The 21,891-nt window shown below is 36.2% G+C and overlaps 1 protein-coding gene across 1 annotated transcript in view; it reads left to right on the plus strand.

Annotated features, from left to right (window-relative positions):
* Nucleotides 1-21,891, plus strand: part of ACBD6 (acyl-CoA binding domain containing 6) — a 133,005-nt gene that overhangs the window by 2,175 nt on the left and 108,939 nt on the right. Inside the window, exons 2-3 of the mRNA XM_006754491.1 lie at nucleotides 4,847-4,911; nucleotides 8,249-8,345. Coding sequence (XP_006754554.1) covers nucleotides 4,847-4,911; nucleotides 8,249-8,345 — 162 coding nt within the window. The remainder of the gene's footprint in view (nucleotides 1-4,846; nucleotides 4,912-8,248; nucleotides 8,346-21,891) is intronic.

Here is a 21,891-nt window from a genome sequence, read left to right on the forward strand (position 1 = left end):
AAAATGAGCAAAGGTATGAACCTTTTTTTCTCAGGTATAGCTTTAAACTTACCTAATAGCTCTTATAGTTTCAAATACGCTTATGGCTCCAAAATCATCTTTTCGTGACATTCCAAAAAGGTCACACCAATTAACAACGTGTTTTGGGGGTTTTTTTGTGTGTGCACTAGCCTACATTCTCCCAGCAAAAGATAACTAATTGACACCTATAAAAACAATAGGACAATAAAAATTTCAAATTCCTTTTGGCTTCATTGTTCAGGAGCCTTCAGCACTAGTACAAGATGGGCTACTCATGTCCTCCTACTTTAACCTGAGTACACTTGATTCACTGGCATTCGCCATTGGCAGCCTTTGTTGAAATATTCTGTTTCAAGGGCACTGGATATGTCATATATATCAGAGAAAACAGTTTAGATGCTCTGTTAAAGTGGTATGTTTTATAACTCTATAGTTTATGATTCATTATCTAATGATTTGGAAACTGCTGCTCATAGTGTCCTAAAATCCTGTAGTTTTATTTTCTCAGTCTTTTCTGGATCCAGAACTGAATTTTTGGATACAAAAGCTCTGTGTCAGTTGGGATACAGGGCAGCTGCTGGACTTTTATTTTCAGCTCACATAATGGTCTGGAGGTAGTTGATCTAGGACTGGTAGGGTGGTTCTGCCTCATGAGATCATCCAGGGGCTTGGTCTTTTTCTATCTTGTAGCTCAGCCGTTCCCCAAGGCAGCAGTTCTCAAATTATGGTCTGTAGACCCCAGAGAATGCCTAAGATTTTCTCAGGGGATCTGTAAGATCATACTATTTTCATAATAATACTAAAACACTATTTGCCTTCTTTCTGTGCTGTCATGGTGGATAAAACTGCTGATGCATTAGAATGAATGAAGACACTGGCAGTAAATAGTACTAGTAGTCATATTTCTTTGCCACCATGCACTCAGAGTAAAAAAAAAAAAAATGCCAGTTTCATTTAAAAAGTCCTTGTTGAAACAGTATAAATTATTGGTTTTTATTAAATATGAACTTGAGTATAAGTCTCTTTAATATCGTGTGTGGTGAAATGGGGGTTCACACAAAGCTCTCTTGCTGCAGACTGAGTTATGTTGGCTATTTTGAGGAAAACCACTTATGTAATTTTTGAGTTGCAAACTGAGCTATCCACTTTTTAATTAAACATCACTTTTATTTAATAGAACAACTCACAGGTAAACTATGCTTATTCAGATGTGAGCATTTAGCACAGTGGTTCTCAGCCTTGGCTGCACATTAGAATCACCTGGGAATCTTTAAAATCCTGATTTCTGAGCCTCATCCTCCAGAAATTCTGTTTCTTTGTTATGGGGTGGGGCCACAACATTAGTAACAAAGAAACAATTTCTGGGCCGGAGGATGAGGCCCAGAAATCAGGATTTTAAAGATTCCCAGGTGATTCTAATGTGCAGCCAAGGTTGAGAACCATTGATCTAGCAGAAAGTTTCTTGAAAATGATTCAAGTGAGCCTATCACTTTATGGAAAACAACTGACAGTATTTGTTGTCAATGCAAACATTTGAGCCTTTAAGTGAAAATTAGGAATTTGGAAAATCTGCCACAGGAGCTTGACAGCTTCCTAATACTGAAACACTTTTATGATATTAGTGGTGATTTTAACCCCTTCCCCAACAATTTTTTTGTTAAAATCGTTTCTTTTTCAGACTAATTTTTTTATTTTGGTTCTATATAGTATTTTTGATGCTGGTTATGAAAACAGTTTGTAATTATTTTTTCTTCCCATTTTTGTGGTTAAGAATAGTATTTCCTCAGAAAGTTTCTAGATGAAATTATTTAGAATGGTACGTATGTAGCTGGTTAAATGTGTCAACATTTGGAAGGTCTGCATAACTTAGTAACCATGTTTCCTAAATATTGCATGGAGTAATGTTACAAGTTATGTGTGAATATAAAAACCTTTCAAAGTGCAAGTCAGAACAATGGATTTTAATGTAACTGAAAACTTTATTCATTTGACTTCAGATTCCAGATTGCAACTAACCTTAAAGAAACTGAGTTTTGGTGTGGCATCAAAGAACAATATTCACAATTATCTGAAAATGCTGCTAAAATACCTTTCTTTTCTAGGAGCATATCTGTGCAAAGCTGAATTTTCTTCATATACTTCAACCAAAGCAACATGTTGCAGTATATTGAATGCAGAAGTAGATTTTTGACAATATATTAAGGCAGACATTAAAGAGATTTGCAAAATGTAAAACAGTGTCACCTTTTTTATTAAAAACTTTTTTTTTGGCTTTAGACTGATGGTTATTTTTTATAAAATTTTGTTATCTTAACATATGGGTTTATTATTTTTAAGTGAATTAATACATTTTTTTAAATGTGTTTTAAGCAGGTGTTCAACAAAACACCTACTTTCCCTAATGCTAAATATCCAATCTGACCCCAGTCCACTTCTCAGGGATCTTCTAAATATCAGTAGCTATAACCCACATAAACAAAAGCTCTTTGGGATCTTCAGTTTCCAAGAGTGTAAAGGGATCATGAGATCGAAAAGTTTGAGAACGGCTGCCTAAGATCCTCTGTCCATGGCCAGAGATAGCTCACCATCAGAACACGCATGATTTAGCCCGGGCAAAGGGAAAGGGAAGGACAAGCCTTTTTTTCTTTTTTAAGAAAGATATTTATATAATTTTTACACACATTCAGTTCCCTGTGCCTAGGCAAGAGTTGCATGGCTATATGGATGACCACGTGTCTGGCCGAGACTTGTATTAATGTTGGAGAAATGGAGAATAGATTTAGCTTTTGTTTCTGCCTCTGGCTGATGTCTGGTTAAAAACAACAACAATAATAATAACTATCCTTATAATGTCCAATAGTTCATCTCATTTCATATTTCTATCATTTCAGTAGTTCAGGTGATTTCAGAGATGCCAGAACTGAAGCCTAGATTCTGTGTGATATATATAACAATGTTACAGTAAAGGAATATTGGACTGTGGAGTCAAACAGTCCTGGATTCAAACCCTGACTACTGATTAGGATTTACTAATGTGTAAACCACAACAACCCTCCTCAGCTGCTCTGTACTCATTTATAAAAGGTGTTTGTAATGGCAAACCTAAAGGGATTGTTGTGTGGCTTGTTTGATATAACATGGGTGGAGCTTTCGCACACCAAATGCAGCTGCTGCTCTCTTACCTCTGTGACCCTTCATAACGGCTGCTGCTGTGTAAGTGTACATTTTAATAACAATCAGATTGTGACAAATTGCTAAGCAAATGATAGGGATGATAATTGTTATGATTTCAGAGATGGATGGGATCATTGTGGACTGAAAGTGTTCTTAGAATCTGAACCTTGAGTAGGAGGTATAGCATTTTGGAAAGCCCAGGGAAGGCATTTGTGGTGAGGGGAATTACTACATTGAGCAAAACTCAACAAAAATCCATAAGGCGCAGTGAGTTAGCAGTCTGGTTAGCAAGTAGACCATCATTTTGATTTTAGCAAAATTCAAGTGTAGAAGAGTAATAAGAGTTAGTGAGAAGATCCCTGAGAAGTGGATTTGGATCAGATTGGATATTTAGCATTAGGGAAAGTAGGTGTTTTGTTGAACACCTGCTTAATACTATTCATTCTATAGTCAAAAGCATGTTTACCTTAAGTTAGGCACTATGTTAGGTGCAATGATTGAGTTATATCACTTACACGCATTCAGTCCCCTGTGCCTGGGTTTCTTGCAGGCTGTATTCTAATAGAAGGATGAGACTTTACACAAAACTTTCTAACACAAAAAGTGAAAAATACTGTCATAGATTGTATCATACAGAATAAGTGCTATGAGAGGTTATCCGAAAGGGAGATCACTTCTGGCGGTAGGAATCAGGGATAGTGAATTCTGCACTTGTGTGAATTTCATTTATGTTTATTCACAATGAAGCTAATTACTGTAACTGGATTAAAAGTAAGTATTGATCACAAACAGAAAAGATTATTATGGAATAGATAGAATTGATATTGTTGAGAAACCCTTGACATTTTTTGCACAGCTTCCAAAATAAATTTATATTGATTAGTTTCATAATAGGGCACTTTAAAAATAGTGTGTTTTATCCTGGAATTTGGGAGAGATAAAATGTTATAGTGTTATGAGCATCAGTATAAATAAACAATATTATGAATTGTGATAATTGTACTTTAAAGTTTGTTTATTGCAAACTTTAAAATTGTTCTGTATTATAAGTAGTAATTAGGATTGCATAATCTATATTTATAATTTGTCATATATAATTTGTCTATTAACTTAGGAATGTAACTGTTTTTCACCCTTATTTTTAAAAATATAGCTGAAACCGGTTTGGCTCAGTGGATAGAGCGTCGGCCTGCGGACTGAAAGGTCCCAGGTTCGATTCTGGTCGAGGGCATGTACCTGGGTTGCGGGCACATCCCCAGTGGGAGATGTGCAAGATTGGCTGCCTCTGCAGGCCCCTTACTGGGGATTGAGCCTGCAACCCGGGCATATGCCCTTGACCGGAATTGAACCTGGTACCCTTCAGTCTGCAGGCTGATGCTCTATCCACTGAGCCAACCAGCTAGGGCTTTCATCCAGATTTTTAAATGTATTATAGTATTAGATAAATTGTTTTATGCAGTAAGCAAAACCAGCCTATATTTAAAGTTTTTTTTGTTTGCTTTTGCAAAAATGTTAAATTTTGTTATCCTATATAGATGCAGATATTTTCTAACCGGTAGTTACTAAGTACACATAATAGCTTTGAAAATAAAAAAGTTTCTCTGGCATTTCTTTGAAAAATAAGTTCTTGATTTCCTCCTTCTTCATTTAGGTCAAAGTTGGAAATTGCAATACTCCGAAACCAGGCTTCTTTGATTTTGAAGGAAAGCAAAAATGGTAAGAAATTATTGGACTCTATTGGGGTTGTTGGAAATGGTTTAGGTGTTTAGGAATTAGAAATGGATGAGCAGATTAAAGAATTATTTTTATATTGATCTCACTGCCGTAGACTGCTAAGGGCAGGCAGTTGAGAGAGAGATTAAAAGAATCCGATTTTAGCTAAGTCTCCTAAAGGATTCATATGCCATAATGTTGGTATGTAAGTAGTTCACAGCAGAAATACATTCCTTACGTAAGAATAGCTTCTTAGAGAATGACCGTTTGAGCTATTGCTGGAGATTTCCCTTTCCTGTCATACAGTCCCCACTTCTTTCTCTGAGAAGAGCAGGTGCACCCCCAGTCCTTACTCTTCTCCCTGACCCTGTTTTATCTCATCTCTAGTGCTCTTCTGTTCCTTGCCCCAACCAACACAGGAAGGAAGTGCTGACCGTAACCTCTTGGGAAGAAGGGGGAAAAAACCCAGATGCTTACTTAATTCACTTCTTTACTGAATGTGTAAAAGGATTATACCCTCCCCAGTTTTTTTGCTTGTAATTCAGAGGTTTCCTCTTAGCATATGAAGCCTTATTTCCTCTTACCTTGTCTAAATGAAAAAAGAGGAATTCGCCGAAACCAGTTTGGTTCAGTGGATAGAGCGTCGGCCTGCGGACTGAAGGGTCCCGGGTTTGATTCCAGTCAAGGGCATGTGCCTTGGTTGCAGGCACATCCCCAGTGGGAGATGTGCAGGAGGCGGCTGATCGGTGTTTCTCTCTCATCGGTGTTTCTAACTATCTCTCTCCCTTCCTCTCTGTAAAAAATCAATAAAATATATTTTTTTAAAAAAAGAGGAATTGCATACAATAGGGAACCTTAGTTATAGCAGGAAGAACTTTGAAGCATTAGCCCTGGAATTAAATGTATAGAGGGTAGGGTTTTTTAAAAAATGAAATATGGTTGTAGAGAGAAGTGCTAAACATGAATTGTAACTTTACCTTCTAGAGCAGTGCTGCTCAAAATGTGGTCTCCTGGACAGGTTGCCTGTCTGAACTGTCCGTTACCCAGCCATAAGGAGAGGCGGAGCTTGAAGCCAAATGTAAATCAGTTACGGCAACGGTTCTCAACCTGTGGGTCGCGACCCCTTTGGCAGTCGAACGACCCTTTCACAGGATGGCCTACGACCATCCTGCGTATCAGATATTTACATTATGATTCATAACAGTAGCAACATTACAGTTACGAAGTAGCAACAAAAGTAATTTTATGGTTGGGTCACAACATGAGGAACTGTATTTAAAGGGCCAGAAGGTTGAGAACCACTGAGTTACAGCATCAAGCACACTGCTTGGTTCCGCTGACCTGTTTGTGTGTGTAGGTCACTGTAGGACATCTCAGTGAAGGACGCATGCTTTGATTTTCATTCCGGCCCAAGGTTTCTTTGCTGGTGATAACGAGTAGTTCTCTCACTGCACGTTATTACTGTTGTAGAGAATACTTGACATAATTTTTAATTGTGAGGTGTGCTTTTTAAAAAATTTATGACAATTTATAACTTCATTATTTTTCTCTGTTTTAATTTTTTTAAACAATTTTACAAAGTTTAGATTTTACAACCACTCTAATATAATTCAGGCAAGAATCTAAATTGGATGCTAAAACCAGGAGATGAAAAACTATTGGGGGGCAATATTTATTCATACTTACCCACAATTTACTTATTAATTACAAAGAAGAAAACGGGAGATACTGCTTTTACCAAGTCCTCAGTCTTATCACCGATGATGGGACAATCTGATATTGTGCCCTCTGACGGAATGCACTGTAAAGGACATCTCACCCATGTATTGCTCTTGACAAAATATTTAACCTGATTCTAATCATGATTAATTACTTTTGCTATGAACACTCTTTGGTGAGGGAACAATCAGATAAGTCCAACTGGAGAGAGATTTTATAAAACAGCACGTTTGGATTCTTAAAAATATCAATATCATGGAAGATAGGAAAGGCTAAAGATACATGAAACTCAGTGCTGTGTATGAATCTTGATTGGCTCCTGGTCTAGAAGAAAGCTATGAAGGAAATTACTGGCAAATCAGGGAAATTTTATTGTATTAATGTTAAATTTCCTCAGTTTGATATATGCTGATATATTTATGGGTAAACTGTTAGGATATATACAAGGAACTCTCAAGAGATTCAGTAAAAATAAACTTAGGAATCTCAGAAAGGTGTTCTATTCATCAGAGGAGCAGGAAGGTGGTTAAGAAAATGTGTGTCTGAGTTCTGGTTCACAGTGGATCAGTAGGTTTACTTCCTGGTGGAAGTAGAATCGGCAGGGAAAAACCAAGAAGTAGCCTGTTGTGGCAGCCTGCAGAAAAGAAAACGAAAATATTACTCTGGGCTTAAATATTACTCTTGGTATTTATACTGCACGAAGTCCCTACCTTCTTACCCATTGGTGTATTCTCACCTCTTCCCTCACCAGCCCTCACTTGTGAAGTTTCTGTGGAGGCCTTGGGATCCATGACTAGCAGATTAGATAACAGCAGAAGGGTGAGGTGTACTTTTTACATCTCAAATAAGAAGTTTGAGGCATTTTTCTAGGGAAAGTTGTTTTGTGTGATGACTAGTTTTCGTGTTACCGAAATGTTGTAAGCACAGTTATGTTATAAGATGGCAACTGCTTGTATTGGTCTATATACAGATCAGACATTTTCAGCAGGGGTGTGACAATTGGTTTTGGGGAGTTATAAAATCTTAGATATTACAATGGTTATTGGTCTTACAACATTCAACAGATATGCAGTATATCTGGACTACTAAGATTTCATGGGAGAAGGTGATTAGAAAAAATTGTGTAAAGGTTCCTTAGGTGTGGTGAGATCTGTGTTGACCAGTGGTTCTCAACCTTCCTAATGCCACAACCCTTTAATACAGTTCCTCATGATGTGGTGACTCCCAACCATAAAATTATTTTTGTTGCTACTTCATAACTGTAATTTTGCTAGTTATGAATAGTAATGTAAATACCTGATATGGAGGATGTATTTTCATTGTTACAAATTGAACATAATTAAAGCATAGTGATTAATCACAAAAACAATATGTAATTATATATGTGTTTTCCGATGGCCTTAGGCGACCCCTGTGAAAGGGTCGTTCAACCCCCAAAGGGGTCGCAACCCACAGGTTGAGAACCCCTGGTGTAGACCAAAGTAAATACAAAAAGAGAGGCTCGTCTATGGCTTATTATATCTGTATTCCCAGGCCTGTAAAATGTGTATGCCAATTTTTTAAGAAACATGCTGTTTGTGTTACTTACATACTTAATGATTGATTGTTTGGGATATTCTAGGGAAGCATGGAAAGCACTTGGTGATTCCAGCCCGAGCCAAGCAATGCAGGAGTATATTGCAGCAGTTAAAAAATTAGATCCAGGTTGGCATACTCAGGTAAGACTTAATGATTATAAATAATGCTTTCCAAAAACTTATCATCTTTCTCTCAAATAACTGTTTAAATACGCTTAAGTAACATTCTTAAAGATTTACTTTCTCAAATCAAAAGATTCTAAATTTATTGCAATATTTATCTATCTAAAAATACAATTACTTAAACATTAATATAACCAGCTACTGATACTGAGAACATCTCTGAATTGTAGAGACTTTTAAAAAAGCATAGCAATAATTTCAACCATGTAAAAACTCAATTTATTTCAGAATTTGAAAGAGTTTGACATTAATTCATCACTATTAAGAAATGGTAGGTATCTCTTGGGGTTGGTTTGTTTTTTGAGCCCCTACTGTGCAAGTACAAAATGATTATTGATAGGAATAAACTATGAATAACACGCTTCTGCCTTTATGTGGTTTCAAGTATATTAGAGAAGATGAAACATACCGAAATGTGATTGATCGTATAAAACAATAACATCCAAGTGCTAGGGAATCCAGTGGAAGCAGAGATTACTTTGGACTTTGGGGGCATTGGATATTGTTCACTTAAAAGACTCTTTTTCTAGTGTACTTACTGGAGAACATTTATAAAGAATTTACTAAAGGTGGAGTTGCTACTTTATTTAAAATTTTTAAAGCCATGGTTGGCAGGTGTTTCAGTGGGATAAAGGCTGGATCATTACCATGTCAAAAATACAAATTAAATGTATTTCTTTTCAATAGAAATATTTAGGCCAAACTTTTCAGCAGTGAATGAATTCAGCAATTTTCAGTGTTTCTGATAATAAGTTATTTCATAGGTACATATTAATTACTAGTATGAAGGAATTTTGTTCCATCAATCACAAATTCTTAAAATGTCAGAGTTATGAGGAACCTTAAAGATTATATATTATGACATGTAAAAGTAGATCGTAACTGTGAGTTCAAAGTGGGACAGATAACTTTGATAATGTGATTTGGGTGCCATTGAAACATTTCCTGATGTTTTCGATGTACATGAGTATTCATTCTCAGAAATATACCATTTTATTAATATCTTTTATAAAACAAGTTTGCACACAAATATCCTATATAATAAAGAGTTAATATGCTAATTAGACCAGGTGGCGGAATGACCTTCTGGGATGACCTTCCAGAATGACCAGTGTGTGTGTGGGGGGGTGGGGGCGGGCGTGAGGCTGCCAGGGCTGCGAGAGCTTACTCTTGCACGAATTTTGTGCACCAGGCCTCTAGTATAGCATAAAGGTCCTAAGAACTTAAAACCTGAAATTCAGTGATCAAAACAGGTGCTCTCTGAGCTGAACTCAGCCTAAACACATACGGCACGATGTTTAAAACAAAAAGAAACAAAACTTAAATGTCTTCAGATGGGCTCTTCAGGTCCTGCCACTGTGGTCTCAGTTCTTCCCTATTGATTTAGCTTGACTTTTTCCATTGCCTGGCCTATATAGACATTTGAGTTTATAACTCCTAATTAGTGACAGAATTTATGATTTCTTACCTTCAGTATCTTAATTCTAAATAAAATTCTGTTAACTATGACTCTTAAAAATGTTTGCAGAGTCCATGTGTTTAGGTAGTTCTTATGGAAATCCAGACAGCCATTAAGGATGCTTTTAAAAAATATCTGAATCTCACCTATTGAACATAAACTTAATTTGTAAACCAAGCATAATCAAAGGTACTTTCATATAAAGAGCATTCTTTAGTACATTGTTCTAAATATATTTTGACATCATAATCTACTTGTAAAAGGGAATTTTGTTTCATTTACATTTAAATTTTTAGTTTAAGCACTCTGAGTTGGTCCCCTTGGTCTCAGTTTTTCTCCTTGTTTTTTATTGTTAGGGGACAGAACATGGCCTCAGTCTCAAGAGATTTGGTATTCAGTTCATGATCTTTTAGGTTAAATACTCATTTTCTTTTGATGTTCATTTCTAAAAACAGTGGAATAATAACTCATATGCTAAATGTGCTGAGCTATTTACACATGTATTCACCTTTGAAATCTTCACAAGAATCTTAAGAATTAGAAACTATTATTGTCTGCATTTTAAAAATGAGGAAATTTAGGTACAGAGAAGTTTAGCACCTTGTCTAAGATTAGGCAGCTAATAAATCAGGGGTGGGCAAACTTTTTGACTCTAGGGCCACAATGGGTTCTTAAACTGGACCGGAAGGCCGGAACAAAAGCATGGATGGAGTGTTTGTGTGAACTAATATAAATTCAAAGTAAACATCATTACATAAAAGGGTACGGTCTTTTTTTTTTTTAGTTTTATTCATTTCAAATGGGCCGGATCCGGCCTGTGGGCCGTAGTTTGCCCACGGCTGTAATAAATGATGGTGCTGGAATTTGGGTTTATGCTGTGAGTGTAGAGTCCCACTCTTAATCACTCTGCTCCCTGTTCTATAGCTTTATCTCTCTCTCTCTCTCTCTCTCTTTCAGGTGTCCTCCCCGGGGGAGGGCCATTCTGGAGCTTCCCGCTTGGGCCTCCTGTCTCGCGGGCTTGCATTTGACTTCAGAGGTTGACACTTTCTCTCATTTTCTTCTATATTTCATCGCAGCGTATACCTCATTGGAGTCCCATCTCCCCAAATATACGGTCCCCACCCCCTCCCCTGCCGTGTTCTCTATACTAAGCTTTTCCTTAAATTCGGGAGCTAAGTTCGTTTATGAAACGTGCCCAAGGCAGCCCTTGGATTGGGGTTTACGCTGCCCCGAGTGGTGGTGTCACTGGCTGGGGCGATTGGGGGCCGTCCGCCCTCCCAGCAGCAGGCCCACCTTGGGGCCAGCCGCCCTCCACACTTGCCTGCTCTGGGATCGCCATGGCATTCCAGCAGCAGGCCCACCTGGGGGCCGGCTGGCCTCTGCACTTGCCTGCTCTGGGATCGCCATGGGGTCCCAGCTGGCAGTGGGGCTTAGGCGGCACACGGGGGGTCCTGGCTAGGGTGGGGCTTAGGTGACGCTATCGCACTGCCTAAGCTCGGCCACCCAGGGCCACACATGGCCTGGATGGTGTCTGGCGCTGGCCAGCCTTGCCTGCAGTATGCAAATGAGCCGCCATCTTTAATTTGTATATGGTGCTGATTAGCCAATGGGAAGTGTAGTGAAGGTACAGTCAATTACCCTTTTTGTCTTTTATTAGATAGGATATACACACACACACACACACACACACACACACACATATATATATGAATATATATATATGATCTTGATTATGTAATGGCAGGATTTACTTTTTTCTCATTTCTGAATAATACTTCATTATATATGTAAACTACATCTTATCCATTCATAGATGGACACTTAAATTGTTTTCATATCGTGGCTATTGCAAACCATGCTGCAGTGAACATGGGAGTGCCGATATCTCTTTGAGATCCTGATTACATTTCCTTTAGATATATACCCAGAAAGGGTATTGCTGAATCATATAGGAGCTATGTTTTTAATTTTTTGAGGAACCTACATACTGTTTCCTGTCATGGTTATACCAATTTACATCCCCACTAACCGTGTACAACAGTTATTTCTCAAAGTCAGGAATGTTAACATTGATTAGGTATTATTGGCAAACTCATAGTTCATATTCAAATATATCATCTAAAAATGTCCTTTGTAATTATTTTTTAAAATTCTGATTCATCATACAATCCAGGATCATGCATATCATCCAGTGGTCCTGTATCTATAATCTCTTTTGATCTAGAGCAGTGATGGCGAACCTATGACACACATGTCAGAGGTGATACACAAACTCATTTTTTTGGTTGATTTTTCTTTATTAAATGGCATTTAAATATATAAAATAAATAACAAAAATATAAGTCTTTGTTTTACTATGGTTGCAAATATCAAAAAATTTCTATATGTGACATGGCACCAGAGTTAAGTTAGGGTTTTTCAAAATGCTGACACGCCGAGCTCAAAAGGTTTGCCATCACTGATCTAGAGCAATTTCTCAACTTTTCCTTTTTGATTGATATTTTTGAAGAGTATAGGCCAGTCATTTTGTAGAATGTCTCTTATTTTGGGTTTGTCTGATGTTTCTTCATAATTAGGTTCAGATCATACATTTTTAGGGGGAATACCACAGAATTGTGTCTCTCTCAGTACATTATACCAAGAGAAACATGATGTCTCTTTGTCCCAGTGTTGGTTATGATAACTTTGACCACTTGCCTAAGGTGGTGTCTGCCAGATTTCTCAACTGTAAAGTCCCTATTTTCCCTTTGTAATTAGTAAGTAATTTGTGGGGAGATTACTTTTAGACTACTATGAAATTATCCTTTTCCTAATTTCACTCGCTAGGTTATATATATATATATATATATTGGTTTCAGAGAGGAAGGGAGAGGGAGAGAAACATCAATGATGAGAGAGAATCATTGATTGGCTGCCTCCTGCACGCCCCCTGCTGGGGATCGAGCCCACAACCCGGGCATGTGTCCTTGACTGGAATCGAACCCAGGACCTTTCAGTCTGTAGGCCAATGCTCTATCCACTGAGCCAAACCAGCTAGGGCTCACCCACTAGTTTTAATATCCATTAATGATGTTCTAACTCCATCATTTCTTCTACATTTATTATTTGATATTCCACTGTAAGGGTGGGCTTTCACTTCTCCCCCATTTATTTATTTATTCATTGTCAAGAACTGTGAAAGTCTAGGATTGTACCCTACTTGCAAGCTAATAAGTTAGCCTGTTACTGTTTCTTAGATGATGGCAGAGGTACAAGACTCTTGGGTCTGAGCCAAAGGACTTTATTATTCATGGCATGGCAAATGGCATGAGCTTCATTTGGTTTGCATCTGTTTCTCAAGTCCTCCAATTCCCCCGGGATGACGCAGGTGGGCCTAGATAGATTCCTGCATATGCAGTGGGTTGTGCTCTAGGGAAGGAGCGCTGAGCTTTGGGAATTCACTTTCATGGCAGGTGGAAGCAAGCCTGTTCTTTGTCAGAGGTTGGGAAGACATTACCTCATCCTTGAAGGTGGCTCACTGCATACAATCCTGAGAAGTGGCTCAGGTAAAGAGTTGTCAGAGCCTGGCATACTAAACAAAAGTGCATAGGGACACTTAGGGTCCATGGTTTATTGCCTCTCCCAACACTCATGTAGTATTTATATCAGTATGTATTCATGGATTTTTATTTTATTCAGTGGGTTATTTATTACCACCATTATTTATTTGGCCTCTAGGAACCCCTTCACAATGGCTCCTGTGTCCTTTTGATATATCCCCATCATTCTTTGGGCATTTTCTTTCTGGCACAAGATGTTTCAAGATGTATTAGTTTCCTACAGTTGCCATAGGAAAGAGTTACAAACTGGTACTTTGTAGTTTAAAAGAACAGAAATTTACTCTCTCACAGTTCTGGGGGCTAGAGGTCTGAAATCAAGGTCTAGCAGAGCCAGGCTTTCTTTGAGGGCTCTGGGAAAGAAAAAAAGAAAGAGTCCTTCCTTGCCTTGACCAGCTTCTGGTGACCTCCGGTATTCCTTAGCTTGTGGCAGTGTAACTCCAATCTCTGTCACTGTCTTCACATGGCCTTCTTCCCTGTGTCTCTGTATTTAAGTCCCTCTCCTGTCTCTCCTGTAGACACCAGTCATTGGATTTAGGGCCCTCCCTTAGACCACATCTTAACTTTTTCCCCTCCAGCTGTATTGAGATATGATGTTTCATATTGAACCAAATATAAAATGAGGCCTTTGTCCTTTTTTTGGTCATTTGTTAAGGTATTATTGATCTTATTTATTCATTCATTCTATTCATTAATTGTACACTTGCGTGTGCAATTTATATCTCTAAGAGCTAGGGATACAGCAGTGAACAAAAGAGAACCTTCCCTGCTCTTAGGGAGCTTGTAGTCTGGCAGGCATGAGCAATTAAATAAGTAAGTAGGTGTTATAATATATTAGAAGGTGATTAGTGCTATGGAAATAAAAGAGAAGGTTAGGGTGTACAAGAGGTGGGGTTACAGTTTTAAATTAGATGGTCAAAGAAGGCTCATTGAAAAGATGACATTGAGCATACATTTGAGATAGTGAAAGAGTGAGCCATGCAGTTATCTGGGGAAGAGCATTACATATAGAAAAAAAACAGCCAATGCAAGTCACTCAGGCAGGCTCATGCCTGGTGTGCTCTGGAAACTGCAAGGTGGACTGAATGGTATATGGTGAAGGGACAGTGGGGCAGAGAAATAGGAAATGAGGTAGGGTGGGGCACGTGGAATAGCCTATTATAAGGATTATGGCTTTTACTCTCAATGACAAGGGAAATACTCTGATTGTAAAGTTATAAAAGATACAGTATTCTACATTGTCCAGTAAATACTTTAATGAAAGTGTTATAGGCATGTGGAAATAATTCCAACAGGATGAAAGAGTATAAAATGAAGCTTTATAAAGTTTCTTGCACCATACGTTATTATATACTGTTTTTAGAACTCTGTCCCCACTTGTGACTGTTTCTGTAATTCTGCATTGCTACTTCTGTAACACTAAACTCTTAAATTCTTTCTGTACAGAAATGCTTTTTGTAAATTGAACATTTGTCTGACATATGAGGGTTAATTTGGATAGTTCCTGCAGTTTCATTTCTGTTTACCCTCTTCCTCAACGATTTTCAACTGGTGTCCCACAAGAATTTTTAAAACATGCAATACCTGACTAGTCAGGGGCACTTGGACCTCTTTTCCCTTTTATTGTGAAATTAAAAAATGATAGCCAACATAACAATAGCCGTCTTGTGTGAATGCTGTGTCTTGAACCATAAATATATAAGTCATATAATAGAATTGCATCTTGGTCATGTTGTATAAGTTTGTGTCTGATTGATTAATTCCGGGTTTCAGAAATTCTTGTGTACAAGTATAGGCACCTGCTTTTTTAACAAGTCACTTTGGAGCCAAAAGATTGGGTAATTACTGTTATCTTTTTTGGTAAATGAATCAACATTATGCCTATTATTTTGTGTCAGATTATCAGAAAGTATGATATCTTTTTTGATGTGTCACAGAATTTGAGTAATTCGTTTATGTGTGCCATGAGATGAAAAAGGTTGAAAATCACTGCTCTACCTCCATTTCTACTCACATCTGTAAAACCTCTTGTGACCACCAGAGGGAGCAAAGTTCATTATAAAAAAGAATGATTTTATTCTCAGGAATTCTAGGGCTGTGTGTTTCAATAGAATTGTTAATACCTTGGTTCTCACTGACTAGTCTCTTGCCTTTTTAATTTTTTTTTAAATCCTTTAGATCTTTAAAACTTGTATATTTACATGGGATCTTATTAGTAACTTTATTTCTCTTCATCTTACTGATTGGATAACTCTTAGACCAGCATCATTGTATTATATTTGTGTATTGTTAGTGAAGATAAATAGTATAGATGGGAGAACTCACACTTTTGTTCTGATAGCCAAATAAGTGGTTATATAGCTATCCAGTAGCCATCTTGCCTTTTTGTAAAACTTGCGCTATTCATCTGGGGTTTTTTATAGCATTGTCAAGTTATCTTTTACCTACAAAAATTCACTGAATATCAGAGTAGATAAATTCATACATGTAGTGTACTTACCTATAAAGCTAGTCATAACTTTTGAAATTTCTATTTTAAAAATAACTTGATAGGTGTTTTTTTGGCCCAGAAAATGATCTTCTTTGATATTGTTCTCATCATTCAGATTTAATTTTTGTTAACTATCAGGTATTAGTATTGAATTGGGTTTCTTTTCACTAGCTGCTTTATGCTAGAGAATTATTCTTTAACGTATACATTTTTTCATGTATTGAACCTCTCATCTCAGAAAGAACCTCATGTAACCTTTATACTTGCTAGTACCACATGTAGCCTATAGGCTCTTCAAAGCCTAAGACCATGTTGGACTCACCTTTCATGTCCTGGCCGTACTGCCTACAAGGTATAGCACAGGGCACAGGTGCCTATTAAATCATTCTTAAATTATTCTAATGTTCTTTTCAAATAACACTAACCCCTTTACATTTTTCTCTTACCACCTATTTCTAACCATCTCCTGGCTCCTTTCTTGTTTCTTCGAGTTCCAGGGCATAACTTATGTTCAGTATTAGGGGGATTGCTTTGTTTAATTCAACTAGCATTTATAGAGCATATGCAGGATGCTTTTAATTTCTAAAAAAGACGTACCTGGAAGTAGAAAATTCAGCATTTATGGTTAAAAGAGATTAAAATATACACACATAGAGAAAGTGAATTTTGAATTAAAAATTGGAATGCTCATCACTTTTAAGGTGATAGGAATATTATGAAGTAGAAGCCTGATTAAATATTGTTTTTCCCAGGATTTAGCCTGTGTTGATGTTTCTCCCTACCATTCTTACAGTTTTAACTATAGCCTATGTTGATTTTAAATTTCCTTCTTAGCCCTGACCTTTTTCTGTGTGATCAGGGCTCAGAGTTTTTAGACCAGGGTCACAAAAAAATATTTTTAAAAAAGTAAAATGCCTGCAGGGACCAGGCCATTAAGATAAATGAGTGAAGTGGGCTGGAGTTTGTACACAGTCATAGCAGTTGTGGCTTACAGGGGAGTGCATGCCCTACTTAAACAGGGGAATTCAACTTTAGCTCCAGCCGATTATTATTGTGAGTGCCCAGTAGCGCCAGATTGGATATGAAATCTAGTTTTTATGTGAAATCTGTTGGTTCTTAACTGTGAGCCATATCTACAGGCTACATTCAACTTGAGGGCCTCTGCCTGTTTTACTTTTAGTTTAATGTGCATAAATATTTCCTGCGCATTTTTACATTATTTGCAAGTGGACTTCAAACTCAAGTTCAAGATAGAACTCCTCAACTCTTCATTCCCCTCATTTGCCTTCAACTGTTTTCTTCTCTTTTATTCCCTATTTTATTAAATGCTACCACCATATACCTATTTAGTTCAAGTGAGAAACCTAGGAGTAATCCCTTAACTTTCCTTATTACTTCTTAGTGGCCTAGTCAGTTACCAAGTCTCACTAGTTTTACCTTCTAAATATTTTACATTCACCAGTTTCTTTCCCTCCCTATTACTTTAATCTTCATATGTCATCATCTCTTGGCTAGGTGTTGCAATACCTTCTACAAGTTATCCTATTTTGTATCGGTCCCACTCCATCTTGTCTTCAACATTGCTTATTAAGTGGCTTATTTTAAATACACATGGAATCTTGGGTGAGCCAGAGGGAAGGAGATACTTTAGAAGAGGTTGAAGAATATTTGCAATAGACATTTCTCCAGAATAAATCTGTTTTTGAAAAAGAGTTTTATGGAGCAGAAGGATTTTGAACAAAAACAAGGCAGGAAAATCCAAAATTCCTAGTCTGGATTAATATTGTTGAGATTTAGGTAAATTGAATTGTCTATAGAGGGCAGTGTTTCTCAGTTTAAAGTTTGTAATTTCCTGTGAAGATAAAATACACTTATACTGTGTTTATTTTGTGTTTTTGTTTCCTTTATAAATACACATTATAGTAGGGTTAGAAATTAAAATTTTTAGCTGTAGGTAATAAATCAAGATGTAATGTTTTAATGAAAGTTAACTATATAGTCTCAATAAAGAACATTATTTTTCTATCCAAAAATGTCTGGTCTTGAAATAATAGATGAGAACTAAAAATGAGAAAATATTTTGTTTTATTCAAGTCATAAAAGTTAAGAAAAATAAGCAACATAAATTTCATTTGGTAATACAAGTTTATTAGAAAATTTAAAGAAAATCGTTAACTTGTATAACTAAAATTTTCTTTTATAAAAGAAACCTTAAGACTTTCTTATTTGTGCAGTAAAACAAGATATATATCTTTGTAAGTAAAGCAGTTACACATTTGAGTAGACTAACTGAATTATTTTAGTAAAGCCAGAGGCAGAAGAGTAATCTTTTTGAAATGGGTTATTTCAGATTTGTTTTAGTTAAAAACATTTTGGGTTGAATGTGTTAGCTTCCCTATACAAGTAGTGTCTGATACAGAAAAGCATGATGAATTAGTAAAAACATAAAGTGGTTCTATGACTTTATAAGGGTTTCCCAGTACGGAACTATAGAACTTTGAATGGTTGTGTATATGTATGTGTTTGCCAATGTAATCCAGTGGCCCCTGTTTGTGGTTTTAAAATGTGTAATGTGCCCTGACGGGTTTGGCTCAGTGGATAGAGCATCGGCCTGCGGACTGAAGGGTCCCGGGTTCGATTCCGGTCAAGGGCATGTACCTTGGTTGTGAGAACAACCCAGTGGGAGGTGTGCAGGAGGCAGCTGATCGATGTTTCCTCTCCCATTGATGTTTCTAGCTCTCTATCCCTCTCCCTTCCTCTCTGTGGAAAATCAATAAAATATATTTTTAAAAAATGTGTAATGTTTTGGTTAGCTTCAGAGGGGAACTGACAAATCGATATTCATCTGATAGATAGTATTTTCACATTTCTTCCATGCATTTATTAGGGCTCACATTTTATCTTTAAAATAACACCATAGTTTTGCATCACAAATCGCATGTAAAGTTAGTTCGGAATAAACTTCATGTTTTCATTGATATTAGTGGGATTAGGTTGTGCTGGAACCAGATTCTGAAATATGATAGGTGTTAGTTTTGATGTTTCTTCTAGCATTACCTAAGACATAATAAGTGTTGTCATCTTCTAGTTTTATAATTTCTCTTCAGGTTAAACATTTCATGTATTTCAAAAAAATTTGGTGAAACTCTTAGTAATCTATAATATTAAGTAAAAGGGAAATATACTTAGGAAAGACCTTTTTTTTTTTTATCAAGATGTGTCCTGCCATGCTGGGTGTGATTCGGTGGTTGAGTGTCCACCCAGGAACCAAGAGGTCATCAGTTCAATTCCCTGTCAAAGCATATGCCCGGGTTATGGGCTCGATCCCCAGTGTGGGGCGTGAAGGAGGCAGCCAATCAATGATTCTCATCATTGATGTTTCTCCCTCTCCATCTCTGAAATCAATAAAAATATATTGAAGGGAAAAAAGATGTGTCCCACCTACTCTTTAAACATATAATTAGGTTTTATTATAGCATTTATCATATAACAGCTATAACACTGGGCCTTTTTAAATATAGGGCCTGAAAATCTAATCTATTTCATTTCTATTCTAAAATATACCAAAAAAGAATTTATCTTTTATACAAATTCATACTTGTGTGTGTGTGTACACACACACACAACGCAGAGTAAAAGATGTTCTTAGTCTCATTAGTTCTTTAATAATCCTATAGGTAGGTATTATTATTCGCCTCTTGTAGACAAGGAAATTAAGGCTCAGAGAGGTTATTTTTAACCAAAAGGTTAAGTAACCCCCCCCAAAAAAAGAAGGTTAAATAACCAATCCATAGCTAGAATGTACAAAAACAAGAGGTCAGACCTAGGCTTGTCTAAGAGACATGCATTATTTTCTCCACACCACATTGCTCAAAATGTTTTCATGGATGTACTGTTTTATTTCTGCCTTTTTCTTAAATATTCATCATATATTTGACCCTAATGTATTGGAGCCTGATACTCTTTTCTAGGACTACCTACCCTTTTAAAAGTAAGTATAGATTTCACTGTATTTTAAGTCAGCCTAATATACTTCCCATTTTATAACTTTTTAAAGAGAAATATACATTAGATTTGTTTCAAGGTGGCTTTATATTCTTCCTTGACAGCATAGTATTCTTGTATTTCTCACTGGATATAAGTTTGTATTAATGGAATTATTAATAAATTAAAAACTGTAAAATAATAACAAAGTGGTCTTTTTCTTTATTCTGAAACAAAAGTCTCCATAACATTTTGGTGAGAATTTACAGTCTTTGGAAGTATTTGGAAATATTAGATTTATAGTGAGAAATATCAACATGGAATAATATTATAATTTCAGAATTTTAATTTCATTATGTATCACTGTATATGTACACATAAACAGATATCAATATAGACATTAATTAACCTTTTAATACAAGTATAAGATTATAAGTATTTTAATCATGTAAATCCAAAGCTTCTGTTTTGGTGGTGATGGTGTGTTAATTTGTTATGTGCATGTATACACGTGTGTGTGCATTTTTAAATGTTCTTCATTCTACCTACTATTATTTAGCATCTAATATCAATAGTTTGATGGTGTTATTAAGAAATTAAATAACATTTAAAACCTAAAAAATAGCAAAGTTGTGCCTGCATTTGGTATTAACATTGCATCTCAAGTAATCCTATCTCTTTAACCAAAAATGTTTGGACAATTTAGTATATCACCACTTTAAAGTTTTAAAAATGTTTAACATTTTGGAATACTACAATTTTATATTATAAACCTAGATAGATAAGTTTTAAGATTGATCTCCCCTCCCATCCCCCAAATTTGTATCATGTACAAAAGTTTTATATATTGAGAGATTGAATTTTTTAAATGTCTAGCATTTTGTACAATAGATAACTAAATAATTTTTGTTACTATTTTAATCCTTGTGTCCTTTCTACATGTTGATTTTTATTCTGTGGGATTACTGTATATTTTTGTTCTTTACTCAGTACTGCACTAGATTTCTATACTTCCAAGTGCTATAGTCTTTGTTTTCTTTTCAGATCTATTTGTGTTGTAAAACTAGAGGTGACTATGTTAATTTGTCCTTTGAGATTCACTTGAGCTAAGATTTATTGAGCCTTTCAGGTTGCATTACTTAGCATAAAGTAATGCTGTAAACCTGCTGAAATCTTATAATAATAATGATTAATTATATGTCATCTAAAAATTTTAAAGAATTTATGCACTTTGAATGTGATTTTCCCAGTAAATTCAAGATTCCAAATCACTTAGTTTTTATTTCTTTTCTCTAGCATTTCTGCTGATCAATGTAAAATAATGAAATCGTGCAGTATTGTTATTGTTATTGGGCCGTGATTTTAAAAAAATACTGAATTAGAAGATTTTGTGATTTTCAAAAATAATGATTGGTGATATATATACACACATCTATACCTTTGTGGTATCTTCCAAAAAAATTTAAACTGGGAACGTTTTCCTTTAGACCAGTGGTCGGCAAACTCATTAGCTTTCGGCTACTCTGAGTCATTCTTGTCTATTAGTAAGGTGTGCAGCATTCTAGCTTTTTGCCAGTTGGCATCTAAGCATGTAAATCAACTCTGAGTAATGAAGTAATGGAAGAATTAACATTTGGTACAGAAATATGTTATGTTATAGGATATGTTAACTTAAAGAATTGTTTGACATTGTCCTTGGAACCCTCTCAGCTCAGGCCTTGCTACCTGTATGTGTAAATTCCTAAAGTTTCAGCACATAATACCATGAAAAGCATAACTTTAGAATTAGAGATGTAAACAGGTTTCTGTGTTTGAGAGTGTGTACGTGGCTCTGTATGTGTGCATCTTTGAGAGGTTTTTAAGGAAACACATTGGTATTAACCTCTACTAAGGCTAAAAACCATGTATTTTTAATAATTAGTTTTCATTTTTGTGCTGTAGTCTTTTTACTACCTTATGCTTGTTGGAAAGAGT

This window comes from Myotis davidii, unplaced genomic scaffold (assembly GCF_000327345.1).
Source record: "Myotis davidii unplaced genomic scaffold, ASM32734v1 scaffold591, whole genome shotgun sequence".
Classification (NCBI taxonomy): Eukaryota; Metazoa; Chordata; class Mammalia; order Chiroptera; family Vespertilionidae; genus Myotis; species Myotis davidii.